This window comes from Physeter macrocephalus, chromosome 2, assembly GCF_002837175.3.
Source record: "Physeter macrocephalus isolate SW-GA chromosome 2, ASM283717v5, whole genome shotgun sequence".
Taxonomy (NCBI): domain Eukaryota; kingdom Metazoa; phylum Chordata; class Mammalia; order Artiodactyla; family Physeteridae; genus Physeter; species Physeter macrocephalus.
This window is the reverse complement of record NC_041215.1, coordinates 7,999,871-8,020,752: the sequence shown is the minus strand read 5'-3', so window position 1 is coordinate 8,020,752 and position 20,882 is coordinate 7,999,871. Positions and strand designations below refer to the sequence as shown.

General features: G+C 49.4%; 1 protein-coding gene across 1 annotated transcript; it reads left to right on the top strand.

Moving 5' to 3' along the window:
• The first annotated feature begins 13,249 nt into the window (after positions 1 to 13,249).
• On the top strand, positions 13,250 to 17,758 carry MXD3 (MAX dimerization protein 3). The gene is made up of 6 exons (XM_007102873.2): positions 13,250 to 13,392; positions 13,659 to 13,764; positions 14,420 to 14,449; positions 14,581 to 14,695; positions 17,015 to 17,198; positions 17,273 to 17,758. Exons 1-6 carry the CDS (start codon positions 13,323 to 13,325, stop codon positions 17,386 to 17,388), a joined length of 621 nt encoding a protein of 206 aa, XP_007102935.1. The 5' UTR covers positions 13,250 to 13,322; the 3' UTR covers positions 17,389 to 17,758.
• The last annotated feature ends 3,124 nt before the right edge of the window (positions 17,759 to 20,882 follow it).

The window sequence follows — 20,882 nt, the reverse complement described above, 5'->3', positions numbered from 1 at the left end:
GAGCCCCAATAATGAAGGGCCGTAAATAAGTCTGCTTTATTTACCCTTGTATGGAGGAATTTTAAAAGCTGGAAGGCAAAGATGGCTAGAGACCTCCCATTACCTGGGGCAATGGTCTTGCAGTGTAATCAAGATAAGGACTGACCCCTGCTGGAGGCCCAAGGCCATATGAACTTGAGTGAGTAAAATGGCCAGAGGATGCTGAAGAGACTTTTCTGGGACTCCTTGTTATGGGACCCCCCCCACCATGCACTGTGATTCCAAAATCTGTATGTGAAGTCCTAACAGTGCTATAGCTAGATTGTGAGGATATAGGAATGCAGTGGTTGATGGGATAAAGGTGAAAGTTTGGATGAAAATTGAAGGTGTGAACAGACTATGTGAAGTGGTTGCGTCTTCTTTACGTGAATGTATTATGGGGATGGATAGTGTGTCTGACTGGGGAAAGCTTCCCCTACCAGCATTGTAAATCAGAAGGCATGGAAATCTACCCTTCCTCCAGTATTGATTGGACATGATAAGTGGGAACCAGTGAGATTGCCTGAGCCCAAAAGGTTGTTAATTTGCAGTACCAAAGCCCGGTGTGGAGTGCAGACTGGAGTTTACAGCAAAAGCCTGTGAGTGCCACCTAGTGGCAACTTCTGGGATTTGGGACCAGAATATTTGCATTTGAGAGAAAAATCAGTACTAACTAGCTTGCTTTTGGACTCTGAGATTTCCCCTATGACTGAGGGACATAAAATAACCTTGAAACCTGAAATACCCACAATTCCTTGGGTGATGTTGGAGAAATGCTCTAATGGGGAGGGCAATGCCCAGGAGGGTCCCATCATACAATAGAAATGGTACAGGAACGTGCTACCAGAGAAGGCAAGGGGGTACTCACTCTTTTCCTCCAGTGCTGACTCTGGAACCACCTGAGGAACTGCTGGATCCTATGGCCACAGGGCTACTTGGGCAGTTCCCTATGAACAGCCCTCCACTGACCACCAAAGAGCTGCTTGGTTTGTAGATGGCAGTTCCACGGTGAATGGACAGCTTCCTGTTTGGAAGACCACCACTTTGATAGAAGAAAATCAAAGCAAATCAACTCAGGGAGCCAGAGTGCTTTTTCCCTAGCAGTGATGGAAGAATTGGACGATAGTAAAAAACCCCTATATTTGGGTTTTTACGGACTCACAGACAGGGACCAATGGCCTGGCCATATGTTCAGGCAGAGGGCAATGGAAAACTGGCCTATTAACAGGATGACCATATGGGGCACAGCCCTGTGGACACCTCTATGGGAATTTGAGGTGTGCATTAAAATAGGACATGTGATGCCCATCAGAAGAGCCCCTTCCAGGTTTGGAAGATGATTTGAATTAACTAGTAGGTTTCCTGGGTTGCTCACTTGAGGTGGCCACCTGGGTCCATGAAGTGGGTGGACAGAGATGTCATCCTCAGAGTAAGTTTGATGGAGAAGTGAACAGACAATTCAAACTGTTTTTTAAATTGAACTATAGTTGATTTACAATGTTGTGTTAGTTTCAGGTGCACAGAAAAGTGATTCATTTATATATATATATATATATAAAAAAAACTAAAATAATCTGAAAAGGAAAATATATATATATATTCCTTTTCAGATTATTTTCCATTAGAGGTTATTACAAGATATTGAATACAATTCCCTGTGCTATACAGTAGGACCTTGTTGTTTACCTATTTTATATAAAGTAGTATGTATCTGTTAATCCCAAATTCTTAATTTATCCCTCCCCACCCCCTTTCTTCTTTGGTAACCATAAACTTGTTTTCTATGTCTGTGAGTCTGTTTCTGTTTCATAAATACGTTCATTTGTATCACTTTTAGATTCCACATGTAAGTGATATCATATGGTATTTGTCTTTCTCTGGCTTACTTCACTTAGTTTGATAATCTCTAGGTCTAACCATGTTGCTGCAAATGGCGATATTTCATTCTTTTTTATGGCTGAGTAATATTCCACTGTATATATGTACATCTTTATCCATTCATCTGTCAATGGGCAGTTAGGTTGCTTCCATGTCTTGGCTATTGTACATAATGCTGCTATGAACATTGGGGTGTGTGTATCTTTTCGAATTAGAGTTTTCTCCTGGTGTATGCCTAGGAATGGGATTGCTGGATCATATGATAACTCTATTTTTAGTTTTTAAGGAATCTCCATACTGTTCTCCATAGTGGAAGTCCCATTTACATTCCCACTAACAGTGTAGGAGGGCTCCCTTTTTTCCACACCCTCTCCAGCATTTATTATTTTTGGACTTTTTGAGATGGACATTCTGACTGGTGTAAGGTGATACCTCACTGTAGTTTTGATTTCCATTTCTCTAATTAGCAATGTGAAACTTTTTTTTGTCTAAAATGCGGAGAAATAAAGGCATGAAGGGCTGGTTTATACACCATTATGAGTGTTCACTCACGCTCAACATGGGGGGGCCAAGGGATAGTCCTCACTAGATAGATCCTCTGCTTTCGGGGGAGTGGTACTTGGGGAAGAGGAGGTGGGAAGGATGCTGGTATAACTATACTTTTTTTCTTTTTTCCTCACATCACCTCAACCTCTTTTGTCCTACCTGAAGCAGTGGTCCAGGGGCAAGGGCTGCAACTGCAGGTGCTGGAAGCAGATATGATCCCTAAGAAACTGTCACTATACCTTTAAACCTTTATGTCAGATTCCTAAGGATCTGATGGTGTGGGCTGTGCCTTCACCCCATCTGGAAAAATTGGCACTGACAGTGAATGCAGCTATATTGCTTAGTAATTGGGACAGCCCACAAGTTTTGTACCCTTTTAACCCTACCCCACAGGAGTGAGAGTGGCCTGTGGGAGGGCAAGTGCTAGACTAGACTTGTATTTTTTATTTATTTATTTATTTATTTATTTTTGGCTGCATTGGGTCTTCGCTGCTGTGTGCAGGCTTTCTCCAGTTGCAGCGAGCGGGGGCCGCTCTTCGTTGCGGTGCGCGGGCTTCTCGTTGCAATGTCTTCCCATGCTGCAGAGCACGGGGTCCAGGTGCGTGGGCCCCAGTAGTTGCAGTGCGCAGGCTCAGTAGTTGTGGCATGCGGGCTCAGCAGTTGTGGCTCACGGGCTCCAGAACGCAGGCTCAGTAGTTGTGGCACACAGGCTTAGTTGCTCCACGGCATGTGGGGTCCTCACAGACCAGGACTCGAACCCTTGTCCCCTGCATTGGCAGGCGGACTCCCAACCACTGTGCCACCAGGGAAGTCCCATAGACTTATATTGCTGCTGACAATCTGGACCAGCACAGTGGCCACCCCTAACGCCCCCTCCCAAAGTGGGAAAGTTAGGATAGGAATGGAGAGGAGGAGGAATGGTAGCTGAGCGTAAAGTTTAAGGGTTTTTGCAATGAGAGAAATCCAATATTACATTGGTGCCTCGGGAGAGGCTCAGAGTGAGACGTTATTGTCTTGTAGCTCAATTACACCAGATGCCTGAAAGGATGATGACATGTTGCTGAGACCACTCCTGCTTTTGGAGCCTAAAAGTATTGAATGGAAGTCTGCAAACCTGAATGACATCCATCACTCTGGGAGACATTTCCATCAATGGACTAATTGTTAATGGCCGAGTGGGACTCTGGTCATGTGCCAGAGCTTTTCAGGTCACATCTGCTGCCACACTGAGGGTAGGGTATAACACTGGCCTTGTTATAATACTGATATTCATAGTCAAATGTATTGGGAAATTGAGTTAAAGCCCCCTAAGGAAGTAAAACAGGTGGAAAATGGCTGGCCTGAGGAAGAATTGGATTTACCTAATCATCAGCTAATTTCTATGCTAAATAGTTCTGCACAAGTTTATCATAAGATACAAGGGGGACAATGAATAATTGAATTAGTACAAAAATATGAAAATGTATGTACTGGCTTTATGGGACAGAGAGTTGTTTCTTTAAGTCTATCCCTGTCCCAGCACTGGCTCCCCAACTCTTGGGCAATAGGATCATTTTGCTGTAAGAGTCTTGGCCAAAAGCAAGGGGTGGCCTGTGTCCTAAAGAATTTAACTTTGCCCCAGAAGAGGTCTGGATTTTGCCCTCAGGTTCTGGGTGATATCTTTGTTTCCCCTAAATTATGCCTTATTCTCTGGGGGCCTTGAGCTAGCCAGAGAATAAGGCATAATTTAGGGTGGGTGCTGACCACACCTTAGGGTGGGGACAGGTCACACCAGAAAGACCACACAGGTGATTTAGGGTTACATGGTATCAGTTGATCTGGAGACTGAGATTAACCAATCAATCAATCGTGCCTAAGTAATGGAGCCCCTAAAACTGAGTACTGAGGCTCAGGATAGCCTCCCTAGTTCACAGTAGTCTGTGTATATTGTCACATGTTGATACTGGGAAAGTAATATGTCCTGACTACACAGAAAGAAGGAGCAGAAGTCCCAGATTTCTTTTTTTTTTAAATTTAATTTAATTTTTAAAATTTATTAATTTTTTTGGTTGCATTGGGTCTTCATTGCTGCGCACGGGCTCTCTCTAGTTACGGAGAGCGGGGGCTACTCTTCATTGTGGTGCACAGGTTTCTCATTGCGGTGGCTTCTCTTGTCGCAGAGCACGGGCTGTAGGCGCGCAGGCTTCAGTAGTTGTGGCACGTGGGCTCAGTAGTTGTGGCTTGCGGGCTCTAGAGCGCAGGCTCAGTAGTTGTGGTACACTGGCTTAGTTGCTCCGTGGCATGTGGGATCTTCCTAGACCAGGGCTCGAACCCATGTCCCCTGCATTGGCAGGCAGATTCTTAACCACTGTGCCACCAGGGAAGTCCCAAGTTCCACATTTCATACTTCCCCAGACTCATGAGCTTCTTCCCTTGGCTAATCTTAATCTGTATCCCTTCCCTGTAAGAAACTGTATAATACAGTGTATATAGTGAGTATAATAGCTTTGAGTGGGTTCTGTGAGTCCTGGCAAACTGCCATCCCCAACAGTGGTTTTGAGAAACCCCTGAACTTGCAGTTAGGGTCAGAAGTGATGGTGGTCTCGTGTGGAGTGTGTTCCTTCTAATTGTACAGTTTGCTAAACTTCTCACAAAGCTCAGCTCAAGAGGAATCTGAATGATGGGCCTCTCCCTCTGACTGCCAGATAGGTAAGGACTTGCACTCTTAAGAAAATAACCAAAACAAAGCAGAACAATATATACCTCAATATGGTTATACTCCATTATATTTTCCCTCACTTTTATATTCTAGAATCAGTAAAAATTTATAAGACATGAGAAGAAGCAAGAAAATGTGCTTTAATTTTAAAGAGAAAACAGAATCAATAGAAGAAGTCCCCTCCACATAAAAAAAACGCCAAGTTATTGGAATTAGCAGACAAGGACATACAACAACTATTATAAATATATAAAATACTTAATGGGAAAAGAACAATAATTGGGATAGAGAAGGGGGAATAATGAGTTGAATAGTGTCCCTCAAAAATTCATGTTCACCCAGAACCTTTGAACGTGACCTAATTTGGAAATAGGGTCCTTACAGATATGGTTATAAAATGAGGTCAGCTTGGGCCCTAATCCAGTGACTGGTGTCCTTATAAGAAGAGGGAAGTTTGGGACTTCCCTGGTGGTCCAGTGGGTAAGAGTTCACGCTCCCAATGCAGGGGGCCTGGGTTTGATCCCTGGTCGGGGAACTAGATCCTGCATACATGCCACAACTAAAAGTTTGCATGCCGCAACTAAGAAGTCAGCATTGCCGCAACTAAGAAGCCCACATGCCGCAATTAAAGATCCCATGTGCCGCAACTAAGACCCAGTGCAGTCAAAATAAATAAATAAATAAATATTTTTTAAAAAAGAAGAAGAAGAGGGAAGTTTGGACACAGAGAGACACAGGGGAGAATGCCTTGTGAAGATGGAGGCAGAGACTGAAGTGATGCATCTGCAAGCCAAGGAAAACCAAGGATTGCTGGCAGCCCCAGAGGTGAGGAGAGAGGCCTGAGACAGATGCTCCCTCAGGAGAGAGCCAACCCTGCTGACATCTGGAGTTTGGACTTCTCCAGAACTGTGAGAGAACAAATTGTTGTTTTTGTAAGCCACTCAGTTATAATACTTTGTTATGGAAGCCCTAGGAAATTAACACGTGGGATAATGAGATATTCTGGGATATGGATAGAAAGCTTTCAAAAAATGACTAAGTGGAAATTCTAGATCTGAAAAATACGATAGCTGAAATAAAAACTACAATGGATGGGCTAAACACCAAATTGGATGTTATAGAAGAAAGAATAAGCAAACTTGAAGACAAGTAAATAGAACTTATCCACATTGAAGCAGAGAGTAAAAAAAACATATAAATACATTAACAGCATCAATTACCCTTGATATACTATGAAACTGGGAAACGTACATGAAATTGGGGTCAAAGAGATGAGAGACAGAATAGGGGGGGAAAAATATTTGAAGAAATAAAGATCGAAAAACTTTCCAGAAGCTCAAAACAAACCAAGCAAGACAAACACAAAGAAAACCACATGCAGGTGTATCATATCCAACAGCTGAAAATCAAAGATAAAGAGAAAATATTAAAACAAAATAGATCTTTACAGACTCGCTGGTCCCTGACAGCACATGACCCACAAGAGGCCCTAGTATGCAGATGAGGATGTGACAGTGAGTTTGGAGTGGCATTCAACTCTGGAGGTAATAGAAGCACCAAGCAGAAAGTCTTAGAGAAGCTGAAAGAAGCTAAAGCATTTAAGAACATATTAAATGGTTATCACTTCTTATCTTGGGATGTTCTCAAATATCATAGTATGAGAGAATCATGGTGGCAATGTGGATATAAGACCAAAGAAAGATGGCAGCAACAGGCCATGGTGCACCTCTGCAGTCTGCTGTCCATCTCCACAGGCACCTCCTGCCTCCACAGGTCCCACCCAAGGATTCTCAGAGCTGCAGGAATGATATTTTTTTCCAACTTCTTTCCTCATGGTGACTCCCCATGTACCTTCTTGAGGGCTGTGGTAAACTATTTCTCTGTAGTAAAAATATCCGTGATACTCTTCTCTACTGCCTCTCTCACGTATAATATGGCAGTATTAAAATTGCTTATATTGAATGTACTGTCATATTTCCAAAATTATTTACATGGTAAAATAAAAATATACTCTTTGAATCTGCAAAAAATAAAAAGAAATAGAGGAAAAAGACACATTACATATGTGGGGGGAGAGCGATAAGAATTCCAGCTGACTTGGAAAAGAAGTACTAGTCAAAAGGCAAATGAGTGACATAACTAAAGTGCTGAAAGGCAGTCAACCTAGAATCTTATATGTAGTGTAAATATGCTTCCAAAATGAAGATGAAATAATACATTTTCAATCAACAAAAGCTGGTAGAATGTGTTGTCAAAAGTCCCACACTATAAGAAACGCCAAAGGCAGTTCCTTTGGTTGAAGGAAAACGGTACCAGCTTAAACCCAGATCTACAGGACAGAATGAAGAATGCTGGAAATGGTAAAGTGTGATGAAATATAAAAGATTGCTTATTCTTAATTTTTAAAAAAGTCAATTGACTGTTTAAAGCAGGATTATAGCAATGTTTTAGGAATTTTAATACATATAGAAATAAAATATATAACAACAGTAGTAAAAATGGTGGTAGAGAGTAAAAGGGAGCATAATAGTATATGTTTCTTACATTATGTTTAAAATTGTATAATATTAATTCAAGGTAGACTGTGATAATTTAAAGACATATATTATTATAGTTCTTTTTTAAAAAATTAATTTATTTTGGCTGTGCCATGTCTTAGTTGCAGCACTTGGGATCTTCGCTGTGCCATGCAGGATCTTTAGTTGCGGCATGCATGTGGGATCTAGTTTCCTGACCAGGGATCGAACCCGGGTCCTCTGCATTGGGAGCACGGACTCTTACCCACTGGACCACCAGGGAAGTCCCAAGATATATATTATTATAGTTCTTTTTTTTTTTTTTGGAAGCCCTATTATAGTTCTTAAAGTGAACACTTGAAAGACCACTTGAAAGAGGTAATGATAAGAAGCCAATCGTAGATATACAATGGAAGCCTGATAAAGACTCAAATAATCCAAAAGCAGTCAGAAAAGGAGGGAAAAGGGGAAAAGGACAGATGGGACAAATACAAAATAAAAATCAAAATGATAGACCTTAAAATCAACTATGTCAAAATAATTTTATTAAACACAATTCAAAGGCAGAGATTATCAGACCACGGGGGGGAACTCCCCAATCATATGCTATTTACAAGATAAACATATTAAATACTGACACTGGTAGGTTAAGGGTAAAAAGATGGGAAAAAACACACGATGAGAACACTAATCAAAAGCTGTTGTGACTATATTAATATCAAAATAGTATTAAAGCAAAGAAGATTGCCAAAGATAAAGAGGGATTTTTCAGAATACAAAAATAATTAGGTCAACAAGAAGATATAACAATCATAAATGCATATGCACCTAGAGTTTCACAACATATAAAGTAAAATGTGACAGAACTAGAGAGATAAATAGACAATTCCACAATTAAATTTGGAGATTTTAAAAACTTATCTCTCAGTACTTGATAGAATAGTAGAGAAAACAAAATCAGTAAAGATATAAACTTTTTTTCTTTTTTGCAACACAATGAACCAACTTAATTTTTTTTTAATTAAATTTAATTTTTTGGTTGTGTTGGGTCTTTGTTGCTGCGCGTGGGCTTTCTCTAGTTGTGGTGAGCGGGGGCTACTCTTCATTGCGGTGCGCGGGCTTCTCTTTGCGGTGGCTTCTTTTGCTGCAGAGCATGGGCTCTAGGGCGCGCGGGCTTCAGTAGTTGTGGTGTATGGGCTTAGCTGCTCCGCGGCATGTGGGATCTTCCCAGACCAGGAATCGGACCCATGTCCCCTGCACTGGCAGGTGGATTCTTAACCACTGCGCCACCAGGGAAGTCCAACCAACTTAATTTGACACTTTGAGAACACTACACAACAACCGGAGGATGCACGTTATTTTTACATGCCTATGAACCTTCATCAAGATAGATCATACACTGGACCATACAAGCCTTGATAAATTTCAAATGATCAAAATCATAAGAGTATATTCTCTAACCATCATAGAATTAAATTACAAACCAATAACAAAAAGACATCTAGAAAATTCCCAAATATTTGGACATTATGAAAAACACTTCAGATTACCCACAGGTCTCAGGTCAAAGAAAAATTCTGAAAATATCTCTATGTGAATGAAAAACAAAATAAAACAAAACTATAATACATCAAAGTTTTGGGGATACAGTGAAAGCAATGTGCAGAAAAGAAGAAAGGAATAAAGTGAATTATGTACATTTCCATCTTAATAAACTAGAAACAAAGGAGCAAAAGAAATCCAAAGTTGATTCTTTAAACAAATTAACAAAATTGATAAACTCTCAGAAAGACAGGCTGGGGGGAGAGAGAGAAACTACCTATATCAGGAATAAAAAAGTGGACGTACTACAGGTCCTACAGAGGCCTTTTCCCAGTGACCCCATCCAGGGTAACTGGGACTGTAGTCTAGCCAGGCCTGGCCTCATGCCTATTCCGCTGCACTTAAAGAGGGAGCAGCTAGCCTCCCTGACTCTGTCAATCACTGTGTTGTGCAGCCCCTGACAACATGCCTGGGGGGGTTGGCATTCCAACTGTGGCCTCCAAGTTGGGGGCCTGTTGACTGCTACACCACCAGCCTCTTGTGCACATAGAAACTCAGGCCCACCAAGGCCCACCGCCCCCTGCTCCCCCACTATAGCTTGGCCAAGCCCCTTTCTTAACACTGTCTTCCTCTATCCCGGCGGTTATAGTCAGACAGAGGAGGCTGACCCTGAGGGACACAGGGCCACTGCTGCTTTCAGAAGGATGCTCTGAAAACTGGAGGTCTGAGAACTTCCTGCAGGAAGTGACATTTAAGCCAAGCTGGCAGAGGCAGGGAAATGGGCAAGGGCAGGGTGTGTGGCCTGACATGGCAGGAGGAGGGGCACAGCCCAGCTTGAACTTTGTCCTGAGGGCCAAGGGATTCCTGGTGGGCCTTTCAGCAGGGGTACAACCTGGTTAGCTCAGTGACTAAGGAATGCTACTCTCTGGGAAGAGGGGAGGATGAGTGAAGTGGGAGAGGCTGGGGCAGGGAGCATAGGGAGGGGCTGGGCAGGGTCCGGGGTCTGAGCCGAGCCCTAGCTCCAATACTGCCCCAACTCCCACCTCCCCTCCCGCTGTTACTCTCAGCTGCGGGGAAGGAAGTGAAAGGGTTCTAGGGGAATGGCAGGAGCCATCTCCTCAGGCATCCTGTCCTTAGGGTGGGAGAGGATGGTGAGCCTGGCGCCAGGGCCCTGCAAGCTGCCCTCTTCAAGGAGTCCTATTGGGGCAAGACAGCAGGGTAGGGGTCTCCTTCTCCTCTCCCACTCAGGGCACAGAGGCAGGTACTGTCCCTTGGAGCCCAGAGGATACTGGTTTCTGACAGAACCTGCACTGAAGTGCAGGCAGCATAGCTACAATTACTGTAGGCAGGCAGGGCCAAGGGGTGGGGAGCCAGCAGGGAGGCCACAGGCTGCAGTGTGCAGGCTGGACCATGCAGGACCTGGGGGTCTGGGGAAGAGGTTCTAAGACCAGTCACTGCTGAGGGGGCAAGAGCCCTGGAGGCCTCTGCCTAGCCCTGTGCAGATGGCACTAGCACTAGTATTTTCTCAGAGGGGCTCAGAAGAGCATCCAAGGGCTTGGGGCAGGAGCCCCATCCTCCCCACCTTCCTGCTCCCTGGGAAGGATTGCTTTCTGCTCCTCTGGCCAGTGGCCCTGGCCCAATTCATGGGAGCCCTGAGGCCATGTTGTTCCCTACCTCGAATCCTACCCTCCTAGGGGTAGGAGGGAGTCCAACTAGGATGAAGTCCAAACTCCTCAATGTGGTTACTCCAGCCCCCCTTGCAGCCCCTGCCTCACTTCCACAGCCTCCAGCTGGAGCAGCCCTAACTCTTTAAGAGCTCCCTCCTTCTGCTGGGAGCTCTCCTCCTTCAGACACTCCCCCCGCAACCCTGCCCCAATCCTACCCCTGCTCCAAGGCTGGGCCACCTGGGTCCCAGATATCTGACTAGTGGGTTTGTGCCTACACTGTGTGGGTGCTGACTTTAGTGAAATAAAATTGGAAATTCATTCACAAGTCTTGTGACTCCTTTCTTCAGACATAACTAATTGCAGGTGGGGGTTTGGGGAACACTTCAGCCTGTTCTGGGCCCTGCCAGCCTCTCCAGTGTCTGCCTGCTCCATGCTCTTTGATCTCTATGCTGGCCACATTGGCCTTCTTTCCATCTGCATACATTCCTTTCAGCCTCAGGGACTTTGCACCTGCTGTTAGTGTGTCTGGAATTCTACATTCCTCCTATACATAGATAAAACCTACTCATCCACTTCCCCAGAAAAACCTTCTTTGACCTCCCTGATTAGGTCAAATTCTCCTTAGGACGTGCCCTTACATTGTCTTTTCCTGTGAGGACCTGTCAGAGTGTATCTCTACTGTGTGATTACTATGTCGGTCTCTCTGCCCCTCACCTGAGAGCTCTGAAGAGGCTAGAACCCTGTCTGGTTTTGCTCACGCTTGTATTCTCCAGTTCCCAGCACAGTGCCTAAGGTCCAGCAAGTGCTCAGCAAATATTTCATGAGTGAATGGGTGGGTGAAGGGGTGGATAGTCCCAGGCAGCAGTTCTGGCTGAGCATGTCAGTGATTCCTCTGGAATTGACTCTTAGAGAAACTCAAAGGCTTTTTTCCAAGGAACTGAGGACTGACTGCCATGTGCCATGTGTTTACACAGGACTGTCTCTTTATAGAGAACCTAGTTCCTCCTTCTCCCTCCTCTCCATTTCCAGGTCACAGATTCAGCCCCAGCCTGGCAGTAATGCTCCACCCTGTAACAGCTGCTTTTATCTTCCGGTCTCCACCCTTAGACTGTCACTGTCCCCGAAGGTGTGGCTACACCTACTGGTGCTGCCCCTAGAAATCACCGCATCATCTTCTTCGGGAGGCTAGAAAGTCACGTTAAAGAAGGGCTCATGGGGACTTCCCTGGTGGTCCACTGGTTAAGACTCCACGCTCCCAATGCAAGGGGCCCGGTTTCCATCCCTGGTCAGGGAGCGAGATCCTGCACGCTGCAACTAAGACCCGGCGCAGCTAAATAAACAAATAAATATTGAAAAAAAAAAAAAGAATGGCTCATGGACTGAGTAAGGCAACCAGGGGCTCTGTGGGAGGAAGAAGCTTGCGTGAGGTTGCTACAGGCCTTGGAAATGCACGGCATAGGCGTGGGCTCTGATCTTTCAAAGAAGCTGTCTCAGGGCTTCCCGAGCTTACAGGAGGGAGGGCACTTCCCGAGTCACACAGCTGAGAAGTAGCGGTGACAGGACAGGAACTCAACTTTGTTGGCTCCAGAACCCAGGACTCTGAAGCAAGCCAGTTCTCAAGTTGCTACCCTTTTGACGTTTTCGTAGCAACAATAGCTTCCCTGCAGATGAGGAGGAGCCCAGTGGGGGCTACGGGGGCAGATGGCAACAGGCAAGGGCACAGACCCTGGAGCGCAGGAGCCAGGTCCGCGCCCCCTCCCCCGGCGCTTGCGCACTGGGCCCCGTTCCCCGCTCAACCCCGCCCCCATCGCCAGGGTTTTCAAATTTGAAACCTGCTCCTTTTCCCGCCCGAACTTGTTGACCAGCAGCGGGAGAGGGCGGAGCTGCATGCAGCCAATAGTGCCTGAGAGGCCCCCCCTGCCCCGCCCCCAAGGTGACGTCCGCGAGCCTCAAGAGGCAAAGAGCAAATGGGCGAGGGTGCCCGCCGGCCCCACCTCCGTGGCGCCCACGTGCAGCGGCGGAGCCAGGGGCCTCCCCGGGACCACCGGCCTCCAGAGCACCACTCAGTGTGAGGGCCTCTCGCCACCAGCACGGGGCTGGAGACTGAGGCCCAGAAAAGCCAAGTAACCGGCGCTGGGTCGCTGAGCGAAGCGGCAAGACGAAGCACAACCCCATCCCCACCCCCAGCCCAGGAGTTCGCCCAAGGGCCGGGCCTGGAGCCGGCGCCCATAGAAGCCCTAAGGGAGTCCTAGGGGGCGGGCTCGCGGAGGGTGGGCTGCGGTTCCCGGGCGCGTTCCAGGGGCGGGGCCAAGAGCTGGGCTGTCCCGGGGCGGGGCGTTCCGGGGGCGGGCCGGGCGTCTGTGTTTGTTGCACCGTGTCAGTTACATTGTAACAAAAGTGCTGCAGCCGCTGCTCCGGCCAGCACCCTAGGCCCGCCCGCAGCCAGCTGTCGCCGACATGGAACCCGTGGCCAGCAACATCCAGGTCTTGCTGCAGGCGGCGGAGTTCCTGGATCGCCGCGAGAGAGGTGAGGAAGAACCCTTGGTCGGACTCCAGGCGGCGGCCTCGCTGACACTGGCCTGGGCTGGACTTGGCTCCCAACTTGAAGGATGCATGGCCTTAGGGCAGTAGTCCTGGGGCACTCCGGCCCTCAATTTAGGGGTCCGCGGGCAGTGGGGCTGGAGTGGTTGGGGAAATGGCCCTGTAGCTAAAAGCCCCTCCGTGACCGTGCCGTGCCAGGGGACCCCGCTGGACCTAGCCCCAGCCTGACGCGGGCGGGGCTGTCTCTCGCAGAGGCAGAGCATGGCTATGCGTCCCTGTGCCCACACCGAGGTCCGGGCCCAGTCCACAGGAGGAGGAAGCGGTCTCCCCAGGCTCCTGGCGCGCTGGACAGTGGGCGGTGAGGAGGGCCTGGGGCAGCGGGGAATGGGAGGATGGGCGCCGTCCTTCATCGGGCCCCTCCACTGCCAACTTCCTCCTTATTGCTCGCATCTTCTGGGCCAGGTACCCTGCTCTGAAGGCATTCAGACACCTCCTGCCATTTCCCCATCCCCCAAACACACACTCTTCGTTCAAGGACTATTTCTCGGGCACCCCTGATGTGTTTGGAACGGTGAATAGTTCTGGGTCCTGCTTCCACTCACACTCCTAATACTGCACATATCAAACCACTCGCTTTCCCCCACAGGCTTTCTCCTTTTCTCTCCTCCTCTCAACCCTTTGCACACTGTTCCCCCCAATTTGAATGCCTCTCCCCCCACTACCCATTTTGGGTAACTTGTGTTGCTGGGCTCAGTTCAAATGTCACCTGTTCAGGAAGCCCTTCCTGATTGCTGCTAGGGGGCCTCCTTTGGACCCCACAGTCACCTGGGCAGGCCTCCTTACTGTCTCTGCCTCTGCCTGGGACTCAGGTGCCTGAGGCCAGCACAAGGTCCCCACAGTGGGCTAGTTTGGGACACACATCTGTAGCGAATTTTGAGGCCCTGGGAGCCCTGGGACTGAAGGTGTGGGCAGTAGCTGACGCCCCCTCACCCCATCCTCCCTGGCATTGGCAGGTCTGTGCACAACGAGCTGGAGAAGCGCAGGTGAGTCCCAACCCTGCCCTGATAGCACCAGGCCCCAGGAACTGCCTCCCTCTGGCCTTCCCTCCCCTGCTGTCCCTCATCTGGCCAGCAAGCCTGGGCTGGCACTGCCCTCTAGACCCCTTCCCCCACAGGAGGGCCCAGCTGAAGCGGTGCCTGGAGCAGCTGAAGCAGCAGATGCCCCTGGGGGCTGACTGTGCCCGATACACCACACTGAGCCTTCTGCGCAGGGCCAGGATGCACATCCAGGTAAGAAGCTACTCTGGCGCCCCAGGGCCAGCTTGCCAGGATGCTTGGAGAGGGGTAGTAGGGAGGGGCTGGGTGGAACTGGGGAGAGAGGTCTGACGTGATAGCCCAACTGCCTGACATTGGACAGTTCTCTGTGCTTTTAGTTTCCAAATTTGTTAAGTAGGAAGAAAAGCAGAAAATAACTCAGGATTGTTCTGAGGCTTTAAGCAAGTTCTTCCAATAAAAGTTCACTTGTTGGGCTTCCCTGGTGGCACAGTGGTTGAGAGTCCGCCTGCCGATGCAGGGCACACGGGTTCGTGCCCCGGTCTGGGAAGATCCCACATGCCGCGGAGCGGCTGGGCCCGTGAGCCATGGCCGCTGAGCCTGCGCGTCCGGAGCCTGTGCTCCGCAACGGGAGAGGCCACAACAGTGAGAGGCCCGCGTACCGAAAAAAAAAAAAAGTTCACTTGTTATTACAGCAATTATTACTTGGATCCCAACTGTGAGACCCTGAGCGAGTTACGTAGTCTCTCCGGACTTCATTTCCTCCTCTGTATGGGGGGCATTCTGTGAGGGGTCATGTGTAAGGGTCCCTCGGACTGGAGAGGGCTGTTTCTTGCTCTTCCTCTCCCCCATCCTTGAAGGCCTCCCGTTCTCGGCGGGTCGGGGGGGCCGGGGGGGTGTCCTGACGCTGCTTTGTGAGGCAGCTCCAGAGGCCAGGAGGGGGAAAGTACCAAGAGGACGCCAGTGAGCCACCTTCCTAGGGCTCTTGCTGCTGCCCGGGCTGAGCTCAGCGCCCCCTGGTGGATGGGAGTGGGGTGTGCTGACTCAAGCACAAGGCAGCTCCACAGAGTGGGGATTAGAAGGGACTTGGAAACAGTAGAGGCCTCTTCCTGCTCTCCTGGCCCTTTTGACAGAGGAAGAAATGGAGGCAGAGCCGGCTGATGAGAGGCAGATTCAGAGCCGAGGCCTAGGTCTCCTGACTTGCATTCTTTTCTTCAACAAGTGAGCACCTGCTCTGCCAGGCCCTGTTGTGGGCACAGGGGGCAGTGGCAGAGACAGATGGAGGTGCCATGCAGCAAATAAATCGTGGTGTGGAAACTGTCAGCACTGTCCCATAGGTGCCTGCGTTCTCCTCATTGTGGCTGAATAACACCCTGGCCAGATAGCCGGCTCCAGTTTCTCACATGGAGTTGCTGACTTGGTTCTCAGAGGGATGATGTGTGACCTTGGGTGCTGGCTGGCCCGTGGGCAGGACCTAGGGATTGCTCCTTCCTTGAAGCCCCGTCACCCCTCTCCTGGACTCCCTGCTTCTTGTTTTGCCTCCACCTGGCTGTCCTCCCCACCTTGCCCTAGAATGTTCTTTGTACCACATAGATCTGTCGAGGTTTGCCTCCTGCTGAAAACCTTCCATGGCTCCTGACAGGACAGTTTCAGTTTCTTACTTCCTGTGAAACTCAAGGCCCTTCACAACACAGGCCTTGCCACTGGTCTCATCTTTCCCCATTCCTCACCAAAAAAGCTGAACTCTCCATGCTTTTCCCATTTTCCCTCTGCCTGGATGCTTCTTCCTCCCCTATCTTTGCCTGGGCAGCTCTTATTCATTCATCTACTCCCAGTCCAAATGCCCCCTCACCCAATTCTCCCCTTCTTGCTGACTGAATGCAGGCTTCCGTCCATTGAGGACCCTGATGGGAGAGCCCTTGGTCCTCCAGTCCCTGGAACTCAAGGCTGGCAGAGGTTGCGTGGGGGCAGCAGAAGGGGACTAATGCTGAAGACTTAGGACTCCTGGGAGGGTCTTGAGGAGTTACAAACTGGTAGCCTTTTTTTGGTCTAGTTTTCTAAAAATTTAAATTAGTTGGCAGCACTTAAAAGGACATTTGACATGAAAAAATGTGATTTCCCTGCTTCTCTTTAAAAAACTGGGAGATCTGGCAACACTGGGCCTGTTTCCATGTGGCAGTAATGGGCCTGGGCCACTGCCTGAAGCCTTAGTATGCACTCACTGGTGTGCCCCAGTCCCCCGCAGTCCCTGTTGCCTGACACCAGACACTCCACTCCTTCACATCACTTGACTGGGCCCCAAGGGCCTTTGAGATCGTGGTGCCCTCCCTCCACCACCCATCTGGACAGAACTCCTGGGCCATTTACATGGGACAGAAGGGCAGGAGGGCCTAGCTTCCTGTAGGATGTGGGAGCAACCCTCTGGGGCCCAGATCTAGTGAGCCCGTCTGGAGCAAGCAGTCAGCACGTGGCCACGGTCCGCCGTTGAGTGGTGTTGGGGCGAGGCCCGAGACCCCAGGTAGCTGACCCCAGCCCCTTGCTCCCTCGGATCTGCAGAAGCTGGAGGAGCAGGAGCAGCGGGCCCGGCGGCTCAAGGAGAAGCTGCGCAGCAAGCAGCAGAGCCTGCGGCAGCAGCTGGAGCAGCTCCGGGGGCTGGCCGGGGCTGGCGAGCGCGAGCGGCTGCGAGCAGACAGCCTGGACTCCTCAGGCCTCTCCTCTGAGCGCTCCGACTCAGACCAAGGTAAGTGCCCTTAAGCGGAGGGGTCGAGTGGGCTGAGTGGCCTAGGTCCCCTGACTGGCCTGCTCCCTGTGCAGAGGAGCTGGAGGTGGACGTGGAGAGCCTGGTGTTCGGGGGCGAGGCTGAGCTGCTGCGGGGCTTCAGCGCGGGCCAGGAGCACAGCTACTCACACAGCGGCAGCACCTGGCTATGACCCTCGCCTCCTGGAGCAACTCTACCCTCAGCCCACCCTCTGCTCTGCCAGGCTGGAGCCCTAAGCCTCCAGGGCTGCTCAGAGTACTGTTGGAATGGACTAAAAGGACCGTGTGGGAACAGGAGCTCCCCGTACCTTGCTGCTGGCTGCTGGCAGTCCCACCTAGGACGGGGTGCTGAGCCCCCCTGAGCCCTGCAGGGCAGGCACCTTGGGCCCAGGCCACCCTTCCAGGCGTTTTTTGTAGCACTTGGCTCTGCTGTCCACAGGGGCAGGAAGCCTCTTGGGTCCTCATGTTCCTTCCTAAACAAGGGCCCCTGGCCTTTGCCCTCCACATACTATATTTTCATTAAAAGCCTCTTTCTTAACTTCCTGTCCATGGTCTTGCCTGGTGAAAATGGGGGAACTCCCAGCCACAGACAAACTGGAAAAGAGGAAATGAGATCCGTAGCCACCACAAACAATGCTGTCCACACAGGGCAGTGCCCCTTTACTCCTCACAGCTTGGAGGCCTCAGTCCCTGTCTGTCACAGTGGGATAGAGGCTGAGTGACGTGACCTGCCTGAGGTCCAAAGCCAGGAAACAGTTGAGTCAAGATTTGAACCAAAGCTTTCTGACTCCAGAGCTGGGGCCGACTGAATTCAACAAGTATTTATTGAGTGCCTGTTATGTGAAAGATTTTGTTTCAGGTACTTGGGACACATCAGAAAATAAAACAAAGGTCTCTGCCCTCATGGAGCTTACAGTCTAGCGTTTATGACCACTTCACCTGAACGTGACCCTGGGCAAGTCACTGTACCTCTATCCTCAGCCACCTGATGCAGGAATAAGCAGGCCCAGCTCAGACATGGGTTAACGGCCTGGTGTGCTGGAGAGGCCAAACAACACACCCACCCCCAGCCCACCACCCAGACAGTAGACAGGGCTGGAAGCTGACTTTTAATAATAAAGTACAAGGAGGAAAGAGCACAGGGACTGGAGCAAGTGGTCTGCTGTGCTGCGGCCCCAGGGCCTGGGCTGGCTACACAAACTGCTGCTGCTGCTGCTGCTGCTTCTTGGTGGCTGCCTTGCTGGCAAGGTCCTTGGCCTTCTCTGTAGCTGCCAGTGCTGTTTCCTTGGCCTTCTCCTTGGCTTCCTTGGCTGTTTCAACAAGGGTTTTGGGAGGGGCCTCACCTGGAGCAAAGGGTGGGGACTGGTTTCAAAGAATGCCAAGACCCACCTAAATCACCTCCCAGGACATTCATCTCCTGTGTGCCAGGCCCTGAAGGAAATACCCAGGGTACAGATGAGTTGCTCAGAGTAGGGTGGTGACAGCTCCAGGCTCCAGCTCAGGCAGGGCAGTTAGGACTTGACTCAGCCTCTGCCTGTGTGCAAAGCCCTCACCTTGCAGCTTGGCCAAGATGTATTCAAAACCCTTCATAGTCTTGGTCACGTTGCTTTTGAACCGGGCGAGACCAAATTCCTGGCAAAAGATGAGAATGGGAAGGATTCTGAGCTGCCCACTGAACCCCAGCCTGGACTCTATGTTACATGCCCTGGGCCCCAGAGCCCCAGCACCACAACAACGCTGCTCACCTGGACAGCTCTGGAGACGCCGAACAAGCTAGAGGAGACCCAGGCTTCCCGGCAGATTTCGGTCCAGCCGCTGTTATCAGAGTTCACACGGTAAACACATCGTTCCTCTACCACCTGTGCAGGCAGTCAAGCCAACCACAATCGTGTGGGAGTCCTTCACTTTGCCAGCTTGCACATAAATTTGATTCCCTGCCTCTTTTCACGAGGTAAAGCAATAAAATGAAAACCGATTCCTTTCCCTTACTGCATTCCCAAGCTGCACTTTGGGAAGAGAGTAAGAAGATGAAAAAAGGTCATTTTGCTCTCTAAAAACCTCTCTTCTGACCCTTCAAACTAAAAGGTACATGGACTCTTGAGATCAGTGGAGGGCCTTCCAGCTCCATCTCCTGGATGTTCTGTACCTTTACATCTAGACATGTGTGGTGTTTTCAACCTGCCTTCCACCCACCACCCACTTTGGCCCTTGAGCTCCTGGCAATCCCCCCAACCAAAAAAAAAAAAAAAAAAAAAAAAAAGAAAGAAAGAAAAGAAAAATCCGGCAATCACCACAGCTCATTATCAGAGAGGAGAAAGTGGACCTGTACTTCCAAGAGAAACACTTAAGACACCTGTCACAGCTGGACTGAAAGACATTTCTTAGAGCTGGATCTTTTCTTTGTAATTTACAAAACACAGCTGTAGTGCCCTCAGGGCAGTCAGCTGTGAGGCCCTCAGATAACTCTGGGGCAGAGCATTAAGCTGCCTACTCACTCTGTGACTTCCCCTCTCTGAACTTCACTTTCCTCTTTGCACAACAGAGAGTAATACCCACCTCCCTGTGTTATTGTGAAGATTAACTGAGAAGAAAATAACAGTTCTCTGGAAGCTTTTAGGGTACTCACAGGTGAGAAGATACTGTAGGATGTTCCTTAAACCAAACCATGGGTTTTCAAGCCTTTTTTTTTTTTTTAAAGCAAAGGTATGTGGAACCCTTTTCCCCTGAAATCTCAGGCAGAAATCCATTACATAGACAGATAAAAGACTCTAGTCAAACTGGGGCAAGGGGCCCAGGTCCTCCCCCTCTAAGGTACATCCAAGGTACCCTTTATGGCTTGACAGATTCCTGTTTGAAAACCGCTGCCTCCCTCCATCCCTCAGCATCATGCCTGTGGCCCAACCTACACACGTGCCAGGCACAGTGTGAGTGCTCTGCATTTAGTACTTACAACGACTCTATAAAACAGGTAACCCCTCCACCACTGTATGACTGAATCAAAACACAGGTCCAGAGAAGATGACCAGATGAAGAGATCATCTGAGTTTGTACTCTAGAGCCAACACTCCTCAGATCTGCTTGGATCATAGAAGCTCCCTCATGGCTCCCTAGCCACATGTACCTGGAGCTCTCTAGTTCTGGGGAAACCAAGAGGGAGGGGTCTCACCATCAGACGGGCATGGTTGATGTTCCAAGTGAAGGTGGTCATGGTCTGGTTCTGTGGGTCCACAATAGAATCCTCCAGGATGTACACTGAGTGAGCAACATTGGCAGGAAATAGTCGCTCAGCCCAGCGGGGCATCCTGTTCGTCTTGGTCAGGAGTCGCCGGGACAGGAGCTTCTGGTCAGGGGTCACCTCCCGGTGCACTATGTCTTCCGTCAAGACATGTTTGCTGCAGGTGTCAGGGTGAAGGTGACCCTCAGGAGCCTGGCCCTAAGAGACTGCCTGTTGGGGTTCCCATCTGGAGCCTCCAGGCCCAGAATGGCCATGCCTTTCCCCAAACTTGCAGAGTGATCTGTGTTGTGGCTCAGACCTGAACTAGAGTCCCTTGAGCCTAATCCAGGGCAAATTCCAACTCCCGCCTCCTCGCTGACCTGGATTCCTAGGCCTTCCAGCAGGGCTGCACCTCATGATTTATTGCACCACTGGAGAGCGTCACGGCAGAGA